The 16356-nt window shown below is 36.1% G+C and overlaps 2 protein-coding genes across 4 annotated transcripts in view; one reads left to right on the top strand and one right to left on the bottom strand.

Moving 5' to 3' along the window:
* lipea (lipase, hormone-sensitive a) overlaps window positions 1-11547 on the bottom strand; it is a 30906-nt gene extending 19359 nt beyond the window's left edge. For both annotated transcript variants that reach the window (XM_062029543.1, XM_062029544.1), the window contains exons 1-3: window positions 11413-11547; window positions 2653-2900; window positions 28-312 (exon numbers count right to left, since the gene is read on the bottom strand). In XM_062029543.1, coding sequence (XP_061885527.1) covers window positions 28-312; window positions 2653-2900; window positions 11413-11422 — 543 coding nt within the window. In that variant the 5' untranslated portion in view covers window positions 11423-11547. The remainder of the gene's footprint in view (window positions 1-27; window positions 313-2652; window positions 2901-11412) is intronic.
* LOC133635988 (sodium/hydrogen exchanger 3-like) overlaps window positions 10966-16356 on the top strand; it is a 54711-nt gene continuing 49320 nt past the window's right edge. For both annotated transcript variants that reach the window (XM_062029540.1, XM_062029539.1), the window contains exon 1: window positions 10966-11083. In XM_062029540.1, coding sequence (XP_061885524.1) covers window positions 11007-11083 — 77 coding nt within the window. In that variant the 5' untranslated portion in view covers window positions 10966-11006. The remainder of the gene's footprint in view (window positions 11084-16356) is intronic.

Here is a 16356-nt window from a genome sequence, read left to right as displayed (position 1 = left end):
AACACATTGTCTTTGTGTACGGCTGACCTGGAAGCCCAGACATCGGCCATAGAAACAGGCTTTGTGCATGGAGCTGTACTCCTGCACAAACCTGTGGCTCAGGTCGCAGTCTTGCAGGGAATACAGCTGGCCCAAGTCGTTGTCGTTGATGAGGCGCTTGGCCAGGTAGATAAGTGCACGTAGCTGGCACAGCGCGCTGCAGTAGGCCTCCATCTCCGAAACATTGTGGTCCGTTCTGAAGAAGGTGCTCTTGTGGTTTGCGGCGATGTAGCGAGCCTTTTGGATGATGTGAACAAGGCATGCCGTTAAGACCTGAAAGACAGACAGACGTGATCAGAGGTAATGTTTTGGTGGATTTTTGTATCAATCTGAAACGTCATTGTTTTTGTGCTGCAAATAAACAAAATTTTAAAAAATAAGTTGCACATTTGAAACTAAACACTGCAAAAACTGAAATCTAAGTAAGATGAAATAGCTCAAATAAGGGTGATATTTGTTTATTTTCTGTCTGATAAGATAATTCTTCTCACTAAGCAGATTTTATGTTAGAGTGTTTTACTTGTTTTAAGGGTTTTGGTCCTAAATGATCTCAGTAAGATATTACAGCTTGTTGCTGAGATTTGATGACCTATATTGAGTAAAACATGCTTGAAACTAGAATATCAACTGTTGCAAAGCTGTGTCATCAACACTCACAAGTATAAAACTACTTTTTTAAAGTAATCATTTCTTATTTCAAGCATGAAATAAAATATCATGACTTTGACACAATTGTGTCTCATAATTAAAACAGATGACAGCCAAATGGACTTTGCTGTTTTATTTTCAATGAAACAATAGAACATACATACTCATATAGTAGTACAGTTGTGATTAGTGAGAATATACTTATTTTAAGGTATTTTTGGGTTAATTGAGGTTAGCTAATTTTACTTGTTTTGGAAAGTCTTGACAAGCCAAATTTTCTTGTTCTAATTTTTGTATTTTTTTCTCTTGTTTTTGAACACTGACTTTTTGCAGTGAATGAACAGCATAGTATTTTGCATTCCGGCATATTTTACGATAACCCTTCCAGCTGAGTTATCTACAATCACTCGTAGAGCGCAGACCTACACCTGGCCCTATCGCCCAATAGTAAAGGATCTTTTAATAAATCCTGAATCTCTACCAGGGGTGTCAAACTTGTTTTCAAGGAGGGCCACATCACAATCATGGCTGCCCTCGGAGGGCCGCTTATAACAGTGAATGTAAGAATATAAAAGTATAATCGCCTCATTATATTATTGCCTATGCATTTGGTTATTTGATTTGTGTACGTACAAATTGATGGATAACTTGCTTTGAAATCGTAAGTCAAAGTGATAATGGGGGATCTGGGTCATCGGGGTGTAGTTTTTAACTTTGTAAACAACTTTGCATTGCATTTTTTCACATATGATAAGCGCTTAATAAATGTTTGATGGATGTGGAAATAGTGTCAAAGCGCTTTGACTACCTTAAAAGTAGAAAAGCACCATACAAGTATAACCCATTGACCATAACCTTCATCTCAAAATGCAAAGGATTTCGACAAAAATCAGAAAACAAACATTCTATTGATGTTTTACTCGTTTTATACCGCGGTAACAGCCCATACTCGGATCTCATTGTCAAATGTCTGCACTGTTTCAATGAATTATAACTGATAGTAGTTATAATTATAACCACAGCAGGCTGACTTCTTTTCCACAAGTTGCAGACATTCTCTGTGTATGTTTTACACTTGAAAAGTCTTAAACATTAATTTATGCCCCCCCCCTCGAGGCAAAATAATTGCCCAGGTTGACTTATTTTTACACTCGTCTGAAAGTGAATAAAGATGTAATTTTTATAAATGTATTTATAATTTTTTTTAAAACATTGTAAAAGATTTTCTCAGGTTTAGAAGTATAGTTTTATTTAGTGGTGTACCTATTTTTTACACTTACACTACCGTTCAAAAGTTTGGGGTCACATTGAAATGTCCTTATTTTTGAAGGAAAAGCACTGTACTTTTCAATGAAGATAACTTTAAACTAGTCTTAACTTTAAAGAAATACACTCTATACATTGCTAATGTGGTAAATGACTATTCTAGCTGCAAATGTCTGGTTTTTGGTGCAATATCTACATAGGTGTATAGAGGCCCATTTCCAGCAACTATCACTCCAGTGTTCTAATGGTACAATGTGTTTGCTCATTGGCTCAGACGGCTAATTGTTGATTAGAAAACCCTTGTGCAATCATGTTCACACATCTGAAAACAGTTTAGCTCGTTACAGAAGCTACAAAACTGACCTTCCTTTGAGCAGATTGAGTTTCTGGAGCATCACATCTGTGGGGTCAATTAAACGCTCAAAATGGCCAGAAAAAGAGAACTTTCATCTGAAACTCGACAGTCTATTCTTGTTCTTAGAAATGAAGGCTATTCGACAAAATTGTTTGGGTGACCCCAAACTTTTGAACGGTAGTGTATGTTACTAAAAACATTTCCTGTACATTTATTTAAGATTTTAGATTGGATTACCGTATTCTAATTTCCATTTTTTTCTGGAAAATTCAGAAAATAGTCCCAGAATGTGTGGGTCCTTGAAGGTTCTATTCTGGGGAACACAGACAATGAGATTTCCATACCTTGATCAAGGAGCGGTAGCCATTTCCTGGTGTGTGTTCGTCAAAGTCATAATGGTGGAAGATGGCAGTAAAACTGGCGACCATGGGCTCAAGGGCTCGACTGTGCTCCTGAATCTGTTTCATGCACGCCACCAAGCGCTGGGAAACATCGCGCTGTTGAAGATCCGTGAGTTCAGAAAAAGCAGCGATGTTCTCTTCACACGTTTCCTCCAAGGATGCAAACACCACTTTGAAATCCATGTCTGAGGCTGAGTCATCAAGAGAGAGACAAGATATTTTTGATAAGACTCCGACCTCGTTTGCAAATGTGACTCTTCAGCTTAAAGTTGTGTCATGTGATCACTCGGGGCATCTTCTAGAACACCAAAAAAAAAAGAAGGACCACTAACCTTTGCATAAACACGGACCGGACTGATCTTTCAGACTGCAACAAAAGTCATTGCCTGGCTTTGACAACAATCTTGTTATCTTGTTGTTTCCAGTTAAGTCTGAGGGTAGCACTTTGGAACTGGGCCACTATTTGCTGACTTAAGATAAACGAGGAAGAAACTATGTATTGGAGGTTTAAGAATCTGGTGACTAATCTGGTGTCTAAGAAATAAAACAAAGTCAAAGCTGCGAGCGGCGTTGAATACAATGTTGCCAAGTCCGCTTATTATAAGTGACCTTGGACTTGTTTTTTAAGTATCAGTATCAGCATTGGTATGATCGATACTGCCCCTGTACTACTTGGTATTGGATCGACACCCAAACTTGTAGTATCAAAACTAATGTGAAGTATCATTTTAAAATAGGTCTAGTATCATTTATATACCAAATAATATATTGTGATATATTTTGTCATGGCAGTAGACAGCAATAGATGTTACCATTAAGATTTTAAAGGCCTACTGAAATGAATTTTTTTCATTTAAATGGGAGTAGCAGATCCATTCTATGTGTCATACTAGATCATTTCGCGATATTGCCATATTTTTGCTGAAAGGATTTAGTAGAGAAAATTGACGATAAAGTTCGCAACTTTTGCTCGCTGATAAAAAAAGCCTTGCCTGTACCGGAAGTAGCGTGACGTCACAGGAGCTAGTATTCCTCACAATTCCCCGTTGTTTACAATGGAGCGAGAGATTCGGAGCGACAAAGCGACGATTACCCCATTAATTTGAGCGAGGATGAAAGATTCGTAGATGAGGAACGTTAGAGTGAAGAACTAGAGAGGCAGTGATGGACGTATCTTTTTTCGCTCTGACCGTGACTTAGGTACAAGCTGGCTCATTGGATTCCACACTCTCTCCTTTTTCTATTGTGGATCACGGATTTGTATTTTAAACCACCTCGGATACTATATCCTCTTGAAAATGAGAGTCGAGCACGCGAAATGGACATTTAAAGTGACTTTTATCTCCACGACAATACATCGGTGACACACTTAGCTACTGAGCTAACGTGATAGCATCGTTCTCAAATGAAGATAGAAACAAAAGAAATAAACGCCTGACTGGAAGGATAGACAGAAGATCAACAATACTATTAAACCATGTACATGTAACTACACGGTTAAAAATTCTCAGCCTGGTAAGGCTTAACAATGCTGTTGCTAACGACGCTAAGGCTAATTTAGCAACTTAGCAACCGGACCTCACAGAACTATGATAAAAACATTAGCGCTCCACCTACGCCAGCCAGCCCTCATCTTCCCATCAACAGCCGTGCTCACCTGCGTTCCAGCGATCGACGGCGCGACGAAGGACTTAATCCGTGGGTTTGGCGGCAAGCATCGGCTAGGCGTAGTAAGTAGTCCTTGTTGTGTTGCTGTAAGTATTGTACTTAGCCGCTAATACACCGATCGATCCCACCTACAACGTTCTTCTTTGCAGCCTCCATTGTTCATTAAACAAATTGCAAAAGATTCACCAACACAGATGTCCAGAATACTGTGGAATTTTGTCGAAGAAAACAAGAGGTTTTTGTATCGGGTCGATGGGGTCCAACCACTTCCGTGGATTTTGTGACGTCAAGCGCATAAATCATATCCAAAGGAGTTTTTCAACCGGAAGTGTGGCGGGAATTTTAAATTTGCACTTTATAAGTTAACCCGGCCGTATTGGCATGTGTTGCAATATTAAGATTTCATCATTGATATATAAACTATCAGACTGCGTGGTCGGTAGTAGTGGCTTTCAGTAGGCCTTTAAGAATATATCACCCATCTCTAATAGAGGGTGTAACCGAGTTGAGTTTTAACTGTTGATGTCCAGGACCCCTGAAATAATATTGACACCCTCTTTTGTCCATGTATGTGCATTAAAGGCCCAACAAGATGCAATGAAACGCGCGGAAAAATAACACACCCGTTCAAAGAGGGCCTTCGCACCGCTATCTCTTGGTGCCCCGGGCCCTAATGAATGTAGCATCTGTTCAAATCAAGTCCAGTCTTCACATGACTGCGGAGACATTTCCAAATTCTTCAGAAATGTTGACATTTTCTGTGGAAGCTTCAACCAAAACAACACTAACGACGTCACATCAGACGCCCGGGGAACACAGTGCAGCCTCTAAAAGCCAGACTGGAAAGAATTGTTTACGGTCACAGAGCTCTCTTTCATGGCCTTTTGGAAGTCTTCTACAGAAACTTTCAATCTGAATTTAAGGCATGTTTCTCTTTCTCATTGCATTCATATCTTTGCATGGAAAAGAGACATCTCTGTGACTGAACAATGCTTATTGATAGTATTCAATTTAACTGTTGTGTCTGCAAAAGATTGGCTCATACAAGAAAAATATGCATATGGTTATTTACAATAGTGATTATGATGGGTAAAATATCAAACATTTCCAGCAATTAGGTCTTAACAGCACGGAAAATATGAATTATATTCACAGACAAAGTAGTAGGACATGTTTGATTGATTTAAATCTACTATTAAATTACTTGTTAGTGATGTGATTATTTATTTGTAGATTAAATCAATCCAGTGATGTTGTATTGTACTAACTAAACATGCTGATAACAATTTACCTGAGGTGTGAACCAAACCCATTTGTTTTTAAACAGGCCATAATGTGGGCTATTTATCATTCTAGTCCGAAGAAAAACAACCTAAAAAATTAAGCTCCCAGCAAATAATATTAAACCAGGGGTTGTCCAAACGTTTTCCACAGAAGACTCATTATTTTTTTACACTTACATGTTGCTGTTAATAGTATTCTAACTTTATTTGTCGGTATTTATACTTTCTGAATAAATTATGTGATAATGTTCATCAGTCAACTCATTGGTGTTAATTTTCAATCTATCAAGATAAAAAAATGATATCAAAATCTAATTACAGGATGTTATTTACCGTACGTTTGACACCCCTGGTATACACGATCATTTGCCTGTTCTATTTTGTCATTTGCCATCTGGCAACATCGTGCCCCTGTCTTAAAGGCTTTATGAATAATACATTTATGACCAATAATTCCATAAATCTCATGAAAATATGGTATACACGATCATTTGCCTATTCTATTTTGTCATTTGCCACCTGGCAACACTGCACCCCTGTCTGAAAGGCTTTATGAATAATAAATGTGTGACCAATAATTCCATTAACCTCATGAAAATATGGTATGCACGATTACTTGCCTATTCTAAATTGTCATTTGCCATCAGGCAACAATGCACCCCTGCCTTAAAGGCTTTATAAATAATAAATGTATGACCAATAATTCCATAAACCTTATAAAAATATGGTATGCACGATCATTTGCCTATTCTATTTTGTCATTTGCCACCTGGCAACACCCCACCCCTGTCTTAAAGGCTTTATGAATAATAAATGTATGACCAATAATTCCATAAACCTCATGAAAATATGGTATACACGATCATTTACCTATTCCAAATTTTCATTTGCCATCAGGCAACACTGTACCCCTGTCTTAAAGGCTTTATGAATAGTAAATGTATGACCAATAATTCCATAAACCTCATTAAAATATGGTATACAGGATCATTTACCTATTCCAAATTTTCATTTGCCACCTGGCAACACCGAAACCCCTGTCTTAAAGGCTTTATGAATAATAAATGTATGACCAATAATTCCATAAACCTCATGAAAATATGGTATACACGATCATTTACCTATTCCAAATTTTCATTTGCCATCAGGCAACACTGTACCCCTGTCTTAAAGGCTTTATGAATAGTAAATGTATGACCAATAATTCCATAAACCTCATTAAAATATGGTATACAGGATCACTTACCTATTCCAAATTTTCATTTGCCACCTGGTAACACCGAAACCCCTGTCTTAAAGGCTTTATGAATAATAAATGTATGACCAATAATTCCATAAACCTCATGAAAATATGGTATACACGATCATTTACCTATTCCAAATTTTCATTTGCCATCAGGCAACACTGTACCCCTGTCTTAAAGGCTTTATGAATAATAAATGTATGACCAATAATTCCATAAACCTCATTAAAATATGGTATACACGATCATTTACCTATTCCAAATTTTCATTTGCCATCTGGCACTTTATGAATACATTTATCACCAATAATTCCATAAACTTCATGAAAATATGGTATGCACGATTATTTGCCTATTCTAAATTGTTATTTGCCACCTGGCAACACTGCACCCCTGTCTTAAATGCTTTATAAATAATACATTTATCACCAATAATTCCATAAACCTTATAAAAATATGGTATGCATGATCATTTGCCTATTCTAAATTGTAATTTGCCACCTGGCAACACTGCACGCCTGTCTTAAAGACTTTACGAATAATACATTTATGACCAATAATTCCATAAACTTCATGAGGCCCCCGATCATTTTAGATCGGGGGCCACATGGAGAAAAATCACGGCACGATAACTTAAAAATAAAGACAACTTCAGATTGTTTACTTTGTTTAAAAACAGAACGAGCACATTCTGAAAATGTACAAATCATGATGTTGTTGAGTTTTTTTTACACTTATATGTTGCTGTTAATAGTATTCTATTTTTATATTATTGTGTTTATACTTTCTGAATAAATTATGTGTTAATGTTCATCAGTTACCTCATTGGTGTTAATTTTCAATCTGCCAAGATAAAAAAAATGGTATCAAAATCAAATTACAGGATGTTATTTATGTAGTTTGCTCATTTTCCTTGACTGGTGCACTAACATCATGTGGTGTATTGTTTTTTACATATGTAGCATAATCTACAAAGAAACAAAGAATTGCTATCGCGACATCTAGTGGACACATTTAGAACAGCAGCTTCATTCATTCAAAAATTTCGGCTCATTTTTATACTTAAACGCATCCCGCGGGCCGGATAAAACCTGTTTGCGGGCCTGATTTGGCCCGCGGGCCGTACGTTTGACACCCCTGGTATACACGGTAATTTGCCTGTTCTATTTTGTCATTTGCCGTTTGGCAACACTGCGCCCCTGTCTTACAGGGCTTTATGAATAATAAATGTATGATGAAAATATGGTATGCATGATTATTTGCCTATTCTATTTTGTCATTTGCCACCTGGCAACACTGCAGCCCTTTCTTAAAAAGGCTTTATGAATAATCAATTTATGACCAATAATTCCATAAAGTTTATGGAATTATTGGTCATAAATGTATTATTTATGACCACTAAATTTATGACCAATAATTCCATAAACCTCATAAAAATATGGTATGCATGATCATTTGCCTATTCTATTTTGTCATTTGCCACCTGGCAAATCTGCAGCCCTGTCTTAAAAGCTTTATGAATAATAAATTTATGACCAATAATTCCATAAAGTTTATGGAATTATTGGTCATAAATGTATTATTTATGACCAATACATTTATGACCAATATTTCCATAAACCTCATAAAAATATGGTATGCACGATCAATTACCTATTCAAAATGTTCATTTGCCATTTGGCAACACTGCAGCCCTGTCTTAAAGGCTTTATGAATAATAAATTTATGAACAATAATTCCATAAAGTTTATGGAATTATTGGTCATAAATGTATTATTTATGACCAATAATTCCATAAACCTAATAAAAATATGGTATGCACGATCAATTACCTATTCAAAATGTTCATTTGCCATCTGGCAACACTGCAGCCCTGTCTTAAAGGCTTTATGAATAATAAATTTATGACCAATAATTCCATAAACTTTATGGAATTATTGGTCATAAATTTATTATTTATGACCAATAATTCCATAAACCTCATAAAAATATGGTATGCACGATCAATTACCTATTCAAAAATGTTCATTTGCCATCTGGCAACACTGCAGCCCTGTCTTAAAGGCTTTATGAATAATAAATTTATGACCAATAATTCCATAAAATTCATGGAATTATTGGTCATTGGTCATTGGGCTGCAGTGTTGCCAGATGGCAAATTAACATTTTGAATAGGTAATTGATCGTGCATACCATATTTTTGAATTATTGGTCATAAATTTATTATTTATGACCAATAATTCTATAAACCTCATAAAAATATGGTATGCACGATCAATTACCTATTCAAAATGTTCATTTGCCATCTGGCAACACTGCAACCCTGTCTTAAAGGCTTTATGAATAATACATTTATGACCAATAATTCCATAAAGTTTATGGAATTATTGGTCATAAATTTATTATTTATGACCAATAATTCCATAAACCTCATAAAAATATGGTATGCACGATCAATTACCTATTCAAAATGTTCATTTGCCATCTGGCAACACTGCAGCCCTGTCTTAAAGGCTTTATGAATAATACATTTCTGACCAATAATTCCATAAAATTTATGGAATTATTGGTCATTGGTCATTGGTCATTGGGCTGCAGTGTTGCCAGATGGCAAATGAACATTTTGAATAGGTAATTGATCGTGCATACCATATTTTTGAATTATTGGTCATAAATGTATTATTTATGACCAATAATTCTATAAACCTCATAAAAATATGGTATGCACGATCAATTACCTATTCAAAATGTTCATTTGCCATCTGGCAACACTGCAGCCCTGTCTTAAAGGCTTTATGAATAATAAATTTATGACCAATAATTCCATAAAGTTTATGGAATTATTGGTCATAAATTTATTATTTATGACCAATAATTCCATAAACCTCATAAAAAATATGGTATGCACGATCAATTACCTATTCAAAATGTTCATTTGCCATCTGGCAACACTGCAGCCCTGTCTTAAAGGCTTTATGAATAATACATTTATGACCAATAATTCCATAAAGTTTATGGAATTATTGGTCATAAATGTATTATTTATGACCAATACATTTATGACCAATAATTCCATAAACCTCATAAAAATATGGTATGCACTAGGGGTGTGGGAAAAAATCGATTTGAATTCGAATCGCGATTCTCATGTTGTGCGATTCAGAATCGATTCTCATTTAAAAAAAATCTATTTTATTTTTTTAATTTATTAAAAAATGTTTTAATTTTTTTTAAATTAATCAATCCAATAAAACAATACACGGCAATACCGTAACAATGCAATCCAATTCCAAAACCAAACCCGACCCAGCAACACTCAGAACTGCAATAAACAGAGCAATTGAGGAGACACAAACACGACACAGAACAATCCAAAAGTAGTGAAACAAAAATGAATATTATCAACAACAGTATCAATATTAGTTACAATTTCAACATAGCAGTGATTAAAAATCCCTCATTGACATTATCATTAGACATTTATAAAAAAAATAAATAAAAAAAAGAACAATAGTGTCACAGTGGCTTACACTTGCATCACATCTCATAAGCTTGACAACACACTGTGTCCAATATTTTCACAAAGATAAAATAAGTCATATTTTTGGTTCATTTAATAGTTAAAACAAATTTACATTATTGCAATCAGTTGACAAAACATTGCCCTTTACAATTATAAAAGCTTTTTACAAAAATCTAATACTCTGCTTGCATGTCAGCAGACTGGGCTAGATCCTGCTGAAATCTATGTATTGAATGAATAGAGAATCCTTTAGAATCGGGAAAAAAATCATTTTGAATCGAGAATCATGTTGAATTGAAAAAAAAAGATTTTGAATCGAATCGTGACCCCAAGAATCGATATTGAATCGAATCGTGGGACACCCTAAGATTCACAGCCCTAGTATGCACGATCAATTACCAATTCAAAATGTTCATTTGCCATCTGGCAACACTGTACCCCTGTCTTAAAGGCTTTATGAATACATTTATGACCAATAATTCCATAAACCTCAGGAAAATATGGTAAGCACGATCATTCGACTGATCTATTTTGTCATTGTCCACCTGGCAACACCGCGCCCCTGTCTTAGAGGGCTTAATGGACACTCTTGTCCTCAGCCTGGCTGGTGTCAGTTTCCGGTCTCACCTGTTCACGCGTCACCCGAAGCCTGTCAGGTAGCATTTTTTCAAACTCCACCACTTCTTCAAACACACAATTCACTTTAAAAAAAACAACAACCCAAAACTTTCGACGTTTCAGCCGGTTTGAACTTTCTTTTTTCTTTTGGTGTGATGGCGAAAAGTTTCCCCCCCCCCGACGGTATCAACAAGTTCCGCCTGTTTTGGTGTTTGAAGCCCGAACAAAACGTCGCGAAAAGCAATGGCGTCGTTTAACAAAGCGTGGCGGTAGCGTCGTGCTGTGTGACAACACCATTATTCAGACATGTACGTCAGCTATGTGTGTGTTAAAAAAAAAAAAAGAGTCAAACTTCGTTGTGACTTACCGACAGACATGCTCGTCCTCAGCCGGGTGGCGCCCACTCTATGCTGGCTAACGTCATGTGAGCGGCTCGCTAGCTCGCGGAGCTAACCACATTCATCCAGTCTAACACAACACTGTCACACTTTCCGTGGGCGGGTCAATCCAAACGTCGATAGCGTCGATACCATCAATATTGGATGGACACTCATGTGACCAAATCGATATTTTTCAATGCTAATGTTTATTTTTTACAAATATCTGTGTTTTGTTGTTGTTCATTTTGTTACATTGTTGACATTGTTTACAAACTTTTTATGTTTACTCATAATGACCAGTACAGTAGCGTAGTAGGCCTAAATATTAATAAAAAAACAGGGCACGGGCTGTATTTAACAAGTATATTTAATGTTTGTCACATTCATCAACAGTCAAACACAACACTGTCACACTTTCCGTGGGCGGGTCAATCCAAACGTCGATAGCGTCGATACCATCAGTATTGGATGGACACTCATGTGACCAAATCGATATTTTTCAATGCTAATGTTTATTTTTTACAAATATCTGTGTTTTGTTGTTGTTCATTTTGTTACATTGTTGACATTGTTTACAAACTTTTTACGTTTACTCATAATGACCAGTACAGTAGCGTAGTAGGCCTAAATATTAATAAAAAACAGGGCACGGGCTGTATTTAACAAGTATATTTAATGTTTGTCACATTCATCAACAGTCAAGCTCAACACTGTCACACTTTCCGTGGGCGGGTCAATCCAAACGTCGATAGCGTCGATACCATCAGTATTGGATGGACACTCACATGACAAGATTGATATTTTTCATCGCTAATGTTTATTTTTTACAAATATCTGGGTTTTGTTGTTGTTCATTTTGTTACATTGTTGACATTGTTTACAAACTTTTTACGTTTACTCATGATGACCAGTACAGTAGCGTAGTAGGCCTAAATATTAATAAAAAACAGGGCACGGGCTTTATTTAACAACATATTTAATGTTTGTCACATTCATCAACAGTCAAACACAACACTGTCACACTTTCCGTGGGCGGGTCAATCCAAACGTCGATAGCGTCTATACCAAAGGCAGCATCAGTATTGGATGGACACCCATGTGACCAAATCGATCTTTTTCATTGCTAATGTTTATTTTTAGAAAATATCTGTGTTTTTTATTTTTTTATTTTGTTAAATTGTTGACAGTATGATAACAAACTTTTTATATTTATTGTTTACTTCATTGTTATTAAAGGGTATAATTTGATCGTCTAATGTAATGACCACCATTTAAATACAGTAGCCTAGTAGGCCTAAATATTAATTAAAAACAAGGCACAGGCTGTATTTAAGAAACATATTTAATGTTTGTCACATTCATCAACAGTCAAACACAACACTGTCACACTTTCCGTGGGCGGGTCAATCCAAACGTCGATAGCGTCGATACCATCAGTATTGGATGGACACTCATGTGACCAAATCAATATTTTTCAATGCTAATGTTTATTTTTTACAAATATCTATTTTGTTGTTTAATTTTGTTAAACTGTTGACAGTATGATAACAAACTTTTTATATTTATTGTTTACTTCATTGTTATTAAAGGGTATAATTTGATCGTCTAATCAGGGAAAGAACAGGACAGACCAGTGGTTCTTGGCTCTCCAAATACCCTCATAATGACCAGTACAGTAGCGTAGTAGGCCTAGGTGTTCATTAAAAACAAGGCAGAGGTTTTTATTTAATAAGCATATTTAATGTTTGTGGCCGCTGTAACAATACACACAGTTTGAACAGTAACACTGTGTTTGATTATAGGAAGTTAAAACACTTAAATCAAGTGATTCTTTGTCGTGCCACTAGATGGAGCCCTCGTACTTTATGTTTCACATTTATTTTTCTTTAATTGCTGTTTAAAATGCACATGGTAATTGGGATTTGTTATATATTGTATATATCATATAATAATATAATATAAAGGGATAAGCGGTAGAAAATGGATGGATATCAGTATATATTATATACTGTATATATAATATGTAAATATGACATATATGTTATATTTATATTGCTTACTATGGTAAGTTTTTTGTCTACTTTATACCGTTGGTTTTCACCCTCTTTTTGTGCCCCTTGTGTGCATTATCCTTTCCATCCTTAACCTTTCCATCCTTTGTAACTGAGCTACTGTGTGGAACAATTTCCCCTGTGGATCATTAAAGTTTGTCTAAGTCTAAGAACAGGACAATAAAAAGTAAACATGTTAAATCTACTTGGAATTAAAGAGCAAAAAAGTACGATACAATAAATCAAGGATGTTCCGATCGGGGTTTTTTGCTGCCAATTACGATACTGATCATCCATGAGTGAGGTCGTCAGATACCAATACCAATCACGAGCATAAACTGTAATTTTTTAAATGTATTAACGGTGAGTGCTACTGACAGTTTAACGATATCAACACGATATTTAAACTGTGTCCGTTTTCTCTTCTGCGGTTTGTAATACAGTGCATCATCCTTGCTGTGTGCACTGTCAAGTGTGGGGCTTTTATATACAGACAGGTGTGTGCCTTTCCAAATCATGTCCAACCAAAGGCTGTGAATACTCATGTACATGGGATTTCTTAGTGTTGTATTTCTAATACATTTGCATACATTTCTAAAAACACTTTTTCCACATTGTCAAATTTAGAGCCTTAAGTAGGTCTATAATTCATAATATTAGCTTTTTTTCTGCCATTATAAATGATAAATGGGTTATACTTGTATAGCTCTTTTCTACCTTCAAGGTACTCAAAGCGCTTTGACAGTATTTCCACATTCACCCATTCACACACACATTCACACACTGATGGCGGGAGGTGCCATGCAAGGCGCTAACCAGCAGCCAACAGAGGCAAAGGGTGAAGTGTCTTGCCCAAGGACACAACGGACGTGACTAGGAAGGTAGAAGGTGGGAATTGAACCCCAGTAACCAGCAACACTCCGATTGCTGGCACAGCCACTCTACCAACTTCGCCACGCCGTCCCCATTGTTAAAAAAAAAATCCCACTAAAGTTCTTGGGGATCCAAAAGGGCCCCACTCATAAAAAATAAGTCATATATTATTTTTTGTATTTTTACTTTTAACGGTGAGATCAAATTCTAATTTATCTGTCCATTATTAGTTTTTTTTTGTTTGTTTGTTTATTTTATACTGTTTTTGTCATAGGAAACTTTGTTTTTCTTTTAGGAAATACACAAAACATATATTTTAGTGGAATATTTCCTTTGAAGTAATTGGTCACAATAATTAATTAAAGTAAGTTGAATGATTTACACACATTTTTGCTACTGGATACTTTCCAATACACTTCTGCCTTGGAGACTTATATATTACAAGTAATATGCAACTGTATTTATTTGATGCTTTTTTTTATTGATTAGAATGCAATATTGTTAAATTAAAGATGTGTATTACTAGCCTGCGGCCCGTTAAGCTTTTCAATCCAGCTCGCCGACCATTCCCAAATATTTTTTTTTATATCTTTAAGATGGAAAGTATCGCTGCCATTATGATGTGCGGTGATGTTTTCAAGTTCCCGTAAGTCTTGAACTATACAAAGTATTTCAATGGTTGCAATCTGTGCTTTTGCATGATATACTAGTTACTATGGTAATGTCATTAGTTACTATGGTAATCTAATTAGTTACTATGATAATCTAAGTCACAGCAGCTCAGACGAGGCACCAAGCAGTGTGGCTAGTTATTAGACCCATCTTTTAGTGGAATATTTCCTTTGAAGTAATTGGTCACAATAATTAATTAAAGTAAGTTGAATGATTTACACACATTTTTGCTACTGGATACTTTCCAATACACTTCTGCCTTGGAGACTTATATACCGTAATTTCTGGACTATAAGCCGCACCAGCTAAATTTAGGGGAAAATACAGATTGCTCCATATATAAGCCGCACCCGACTATAAGCCGCAGGGTTTTGATGTGTAATTACCGTAGTATATAGGGGTTCCTGCTACCACGGAGGGGATTGTCGGGACAGAGATGACTGTTTGGGAACGCAAAGCGTCCCATTTATTAACAATAAATCTTTCAATCATTCAATCAAACTTTCACATCTTTGACATGGCGAACAGCATTCGTGCAGAGTACAAATAATACAACGGTGCAAAGTAATACAAAGTGCTCGCCTGTACGTTATCAAAATAACCAGCCTACCGGTATATGAAAAGTCAGTCTTTAATCATTGTGTCATCGTCTTCCTCCTGCGTACTAAAACCACCGAAATCCTCTTCGTCGGTGTCGGAGAAGAACAGGCCGTAAATAAGCCGCACCCTTGTATAAGCCGCAGAGACCAGAACGAGGGGAAAAAGTAGCGGCTTATAGTCCGGAAATTACGGTATTACAGGTAATATGCAACTGTATTTATTTGATGCTTTTTTATATTGATTAGAATGCAATATTGTTAAATTAAAGATGTGTATTACTAGCCTGTGGCTGTTGTGTGCTTAGCTGTTGTGTAGCTGCTAACTCCTAGTAGCTTATAGCCTACAATGTTTACCTTTTCGTAAATGACTTGTCTGAAATAGAAGAAAAAAACCAACCTTGTGTGATTATTGGAGGACGTTTAGATGTTAGCTGGCACGAGTAAATACGCTGAAGAACTGTTTGTGTCGGAGCTTATATCGGAGATTTTAGATGCACCCGATACTTATTTTTGTATTTGCTGCTATCGGACCAATATCCGATTGAGACAGCTTTAATAATATTACACTATTTCATTTAGCTACTGGAGCAAGGAAAATGATAAGCACATGTTAGGGCCTGTATTGTATTGTTTATGTTTTAGTTTACTTTAGCTCAGACCTGGGCAAATTAAAGCCCGGGGGCCACATGCGGCCCGTTAAGTTTTTCAATCCAGCTCGCCGAACATTCCCAAATAT

The sequence above is a fragment of the Entelurus aequoreus genome, linkage group LG20, assembly GCF_033978785.1.
Source record: "Entelurus aequoreus isolate RoL-2023_Sb linkage group LG20, RoL_Eaeq_v1.1, whole genome shotgun sequence".
Classification (NCBI taxonomy): domain Eukaryota; kingdom Metazoa; phylum Chordata; class Actinopteri; order Syngnathiformes; family Syngnathidae; genus Entelurus; species Entelurus aequoreus.
This window is presented reverse-complemented; position numbering and strand designations above follow the sequence as displayed.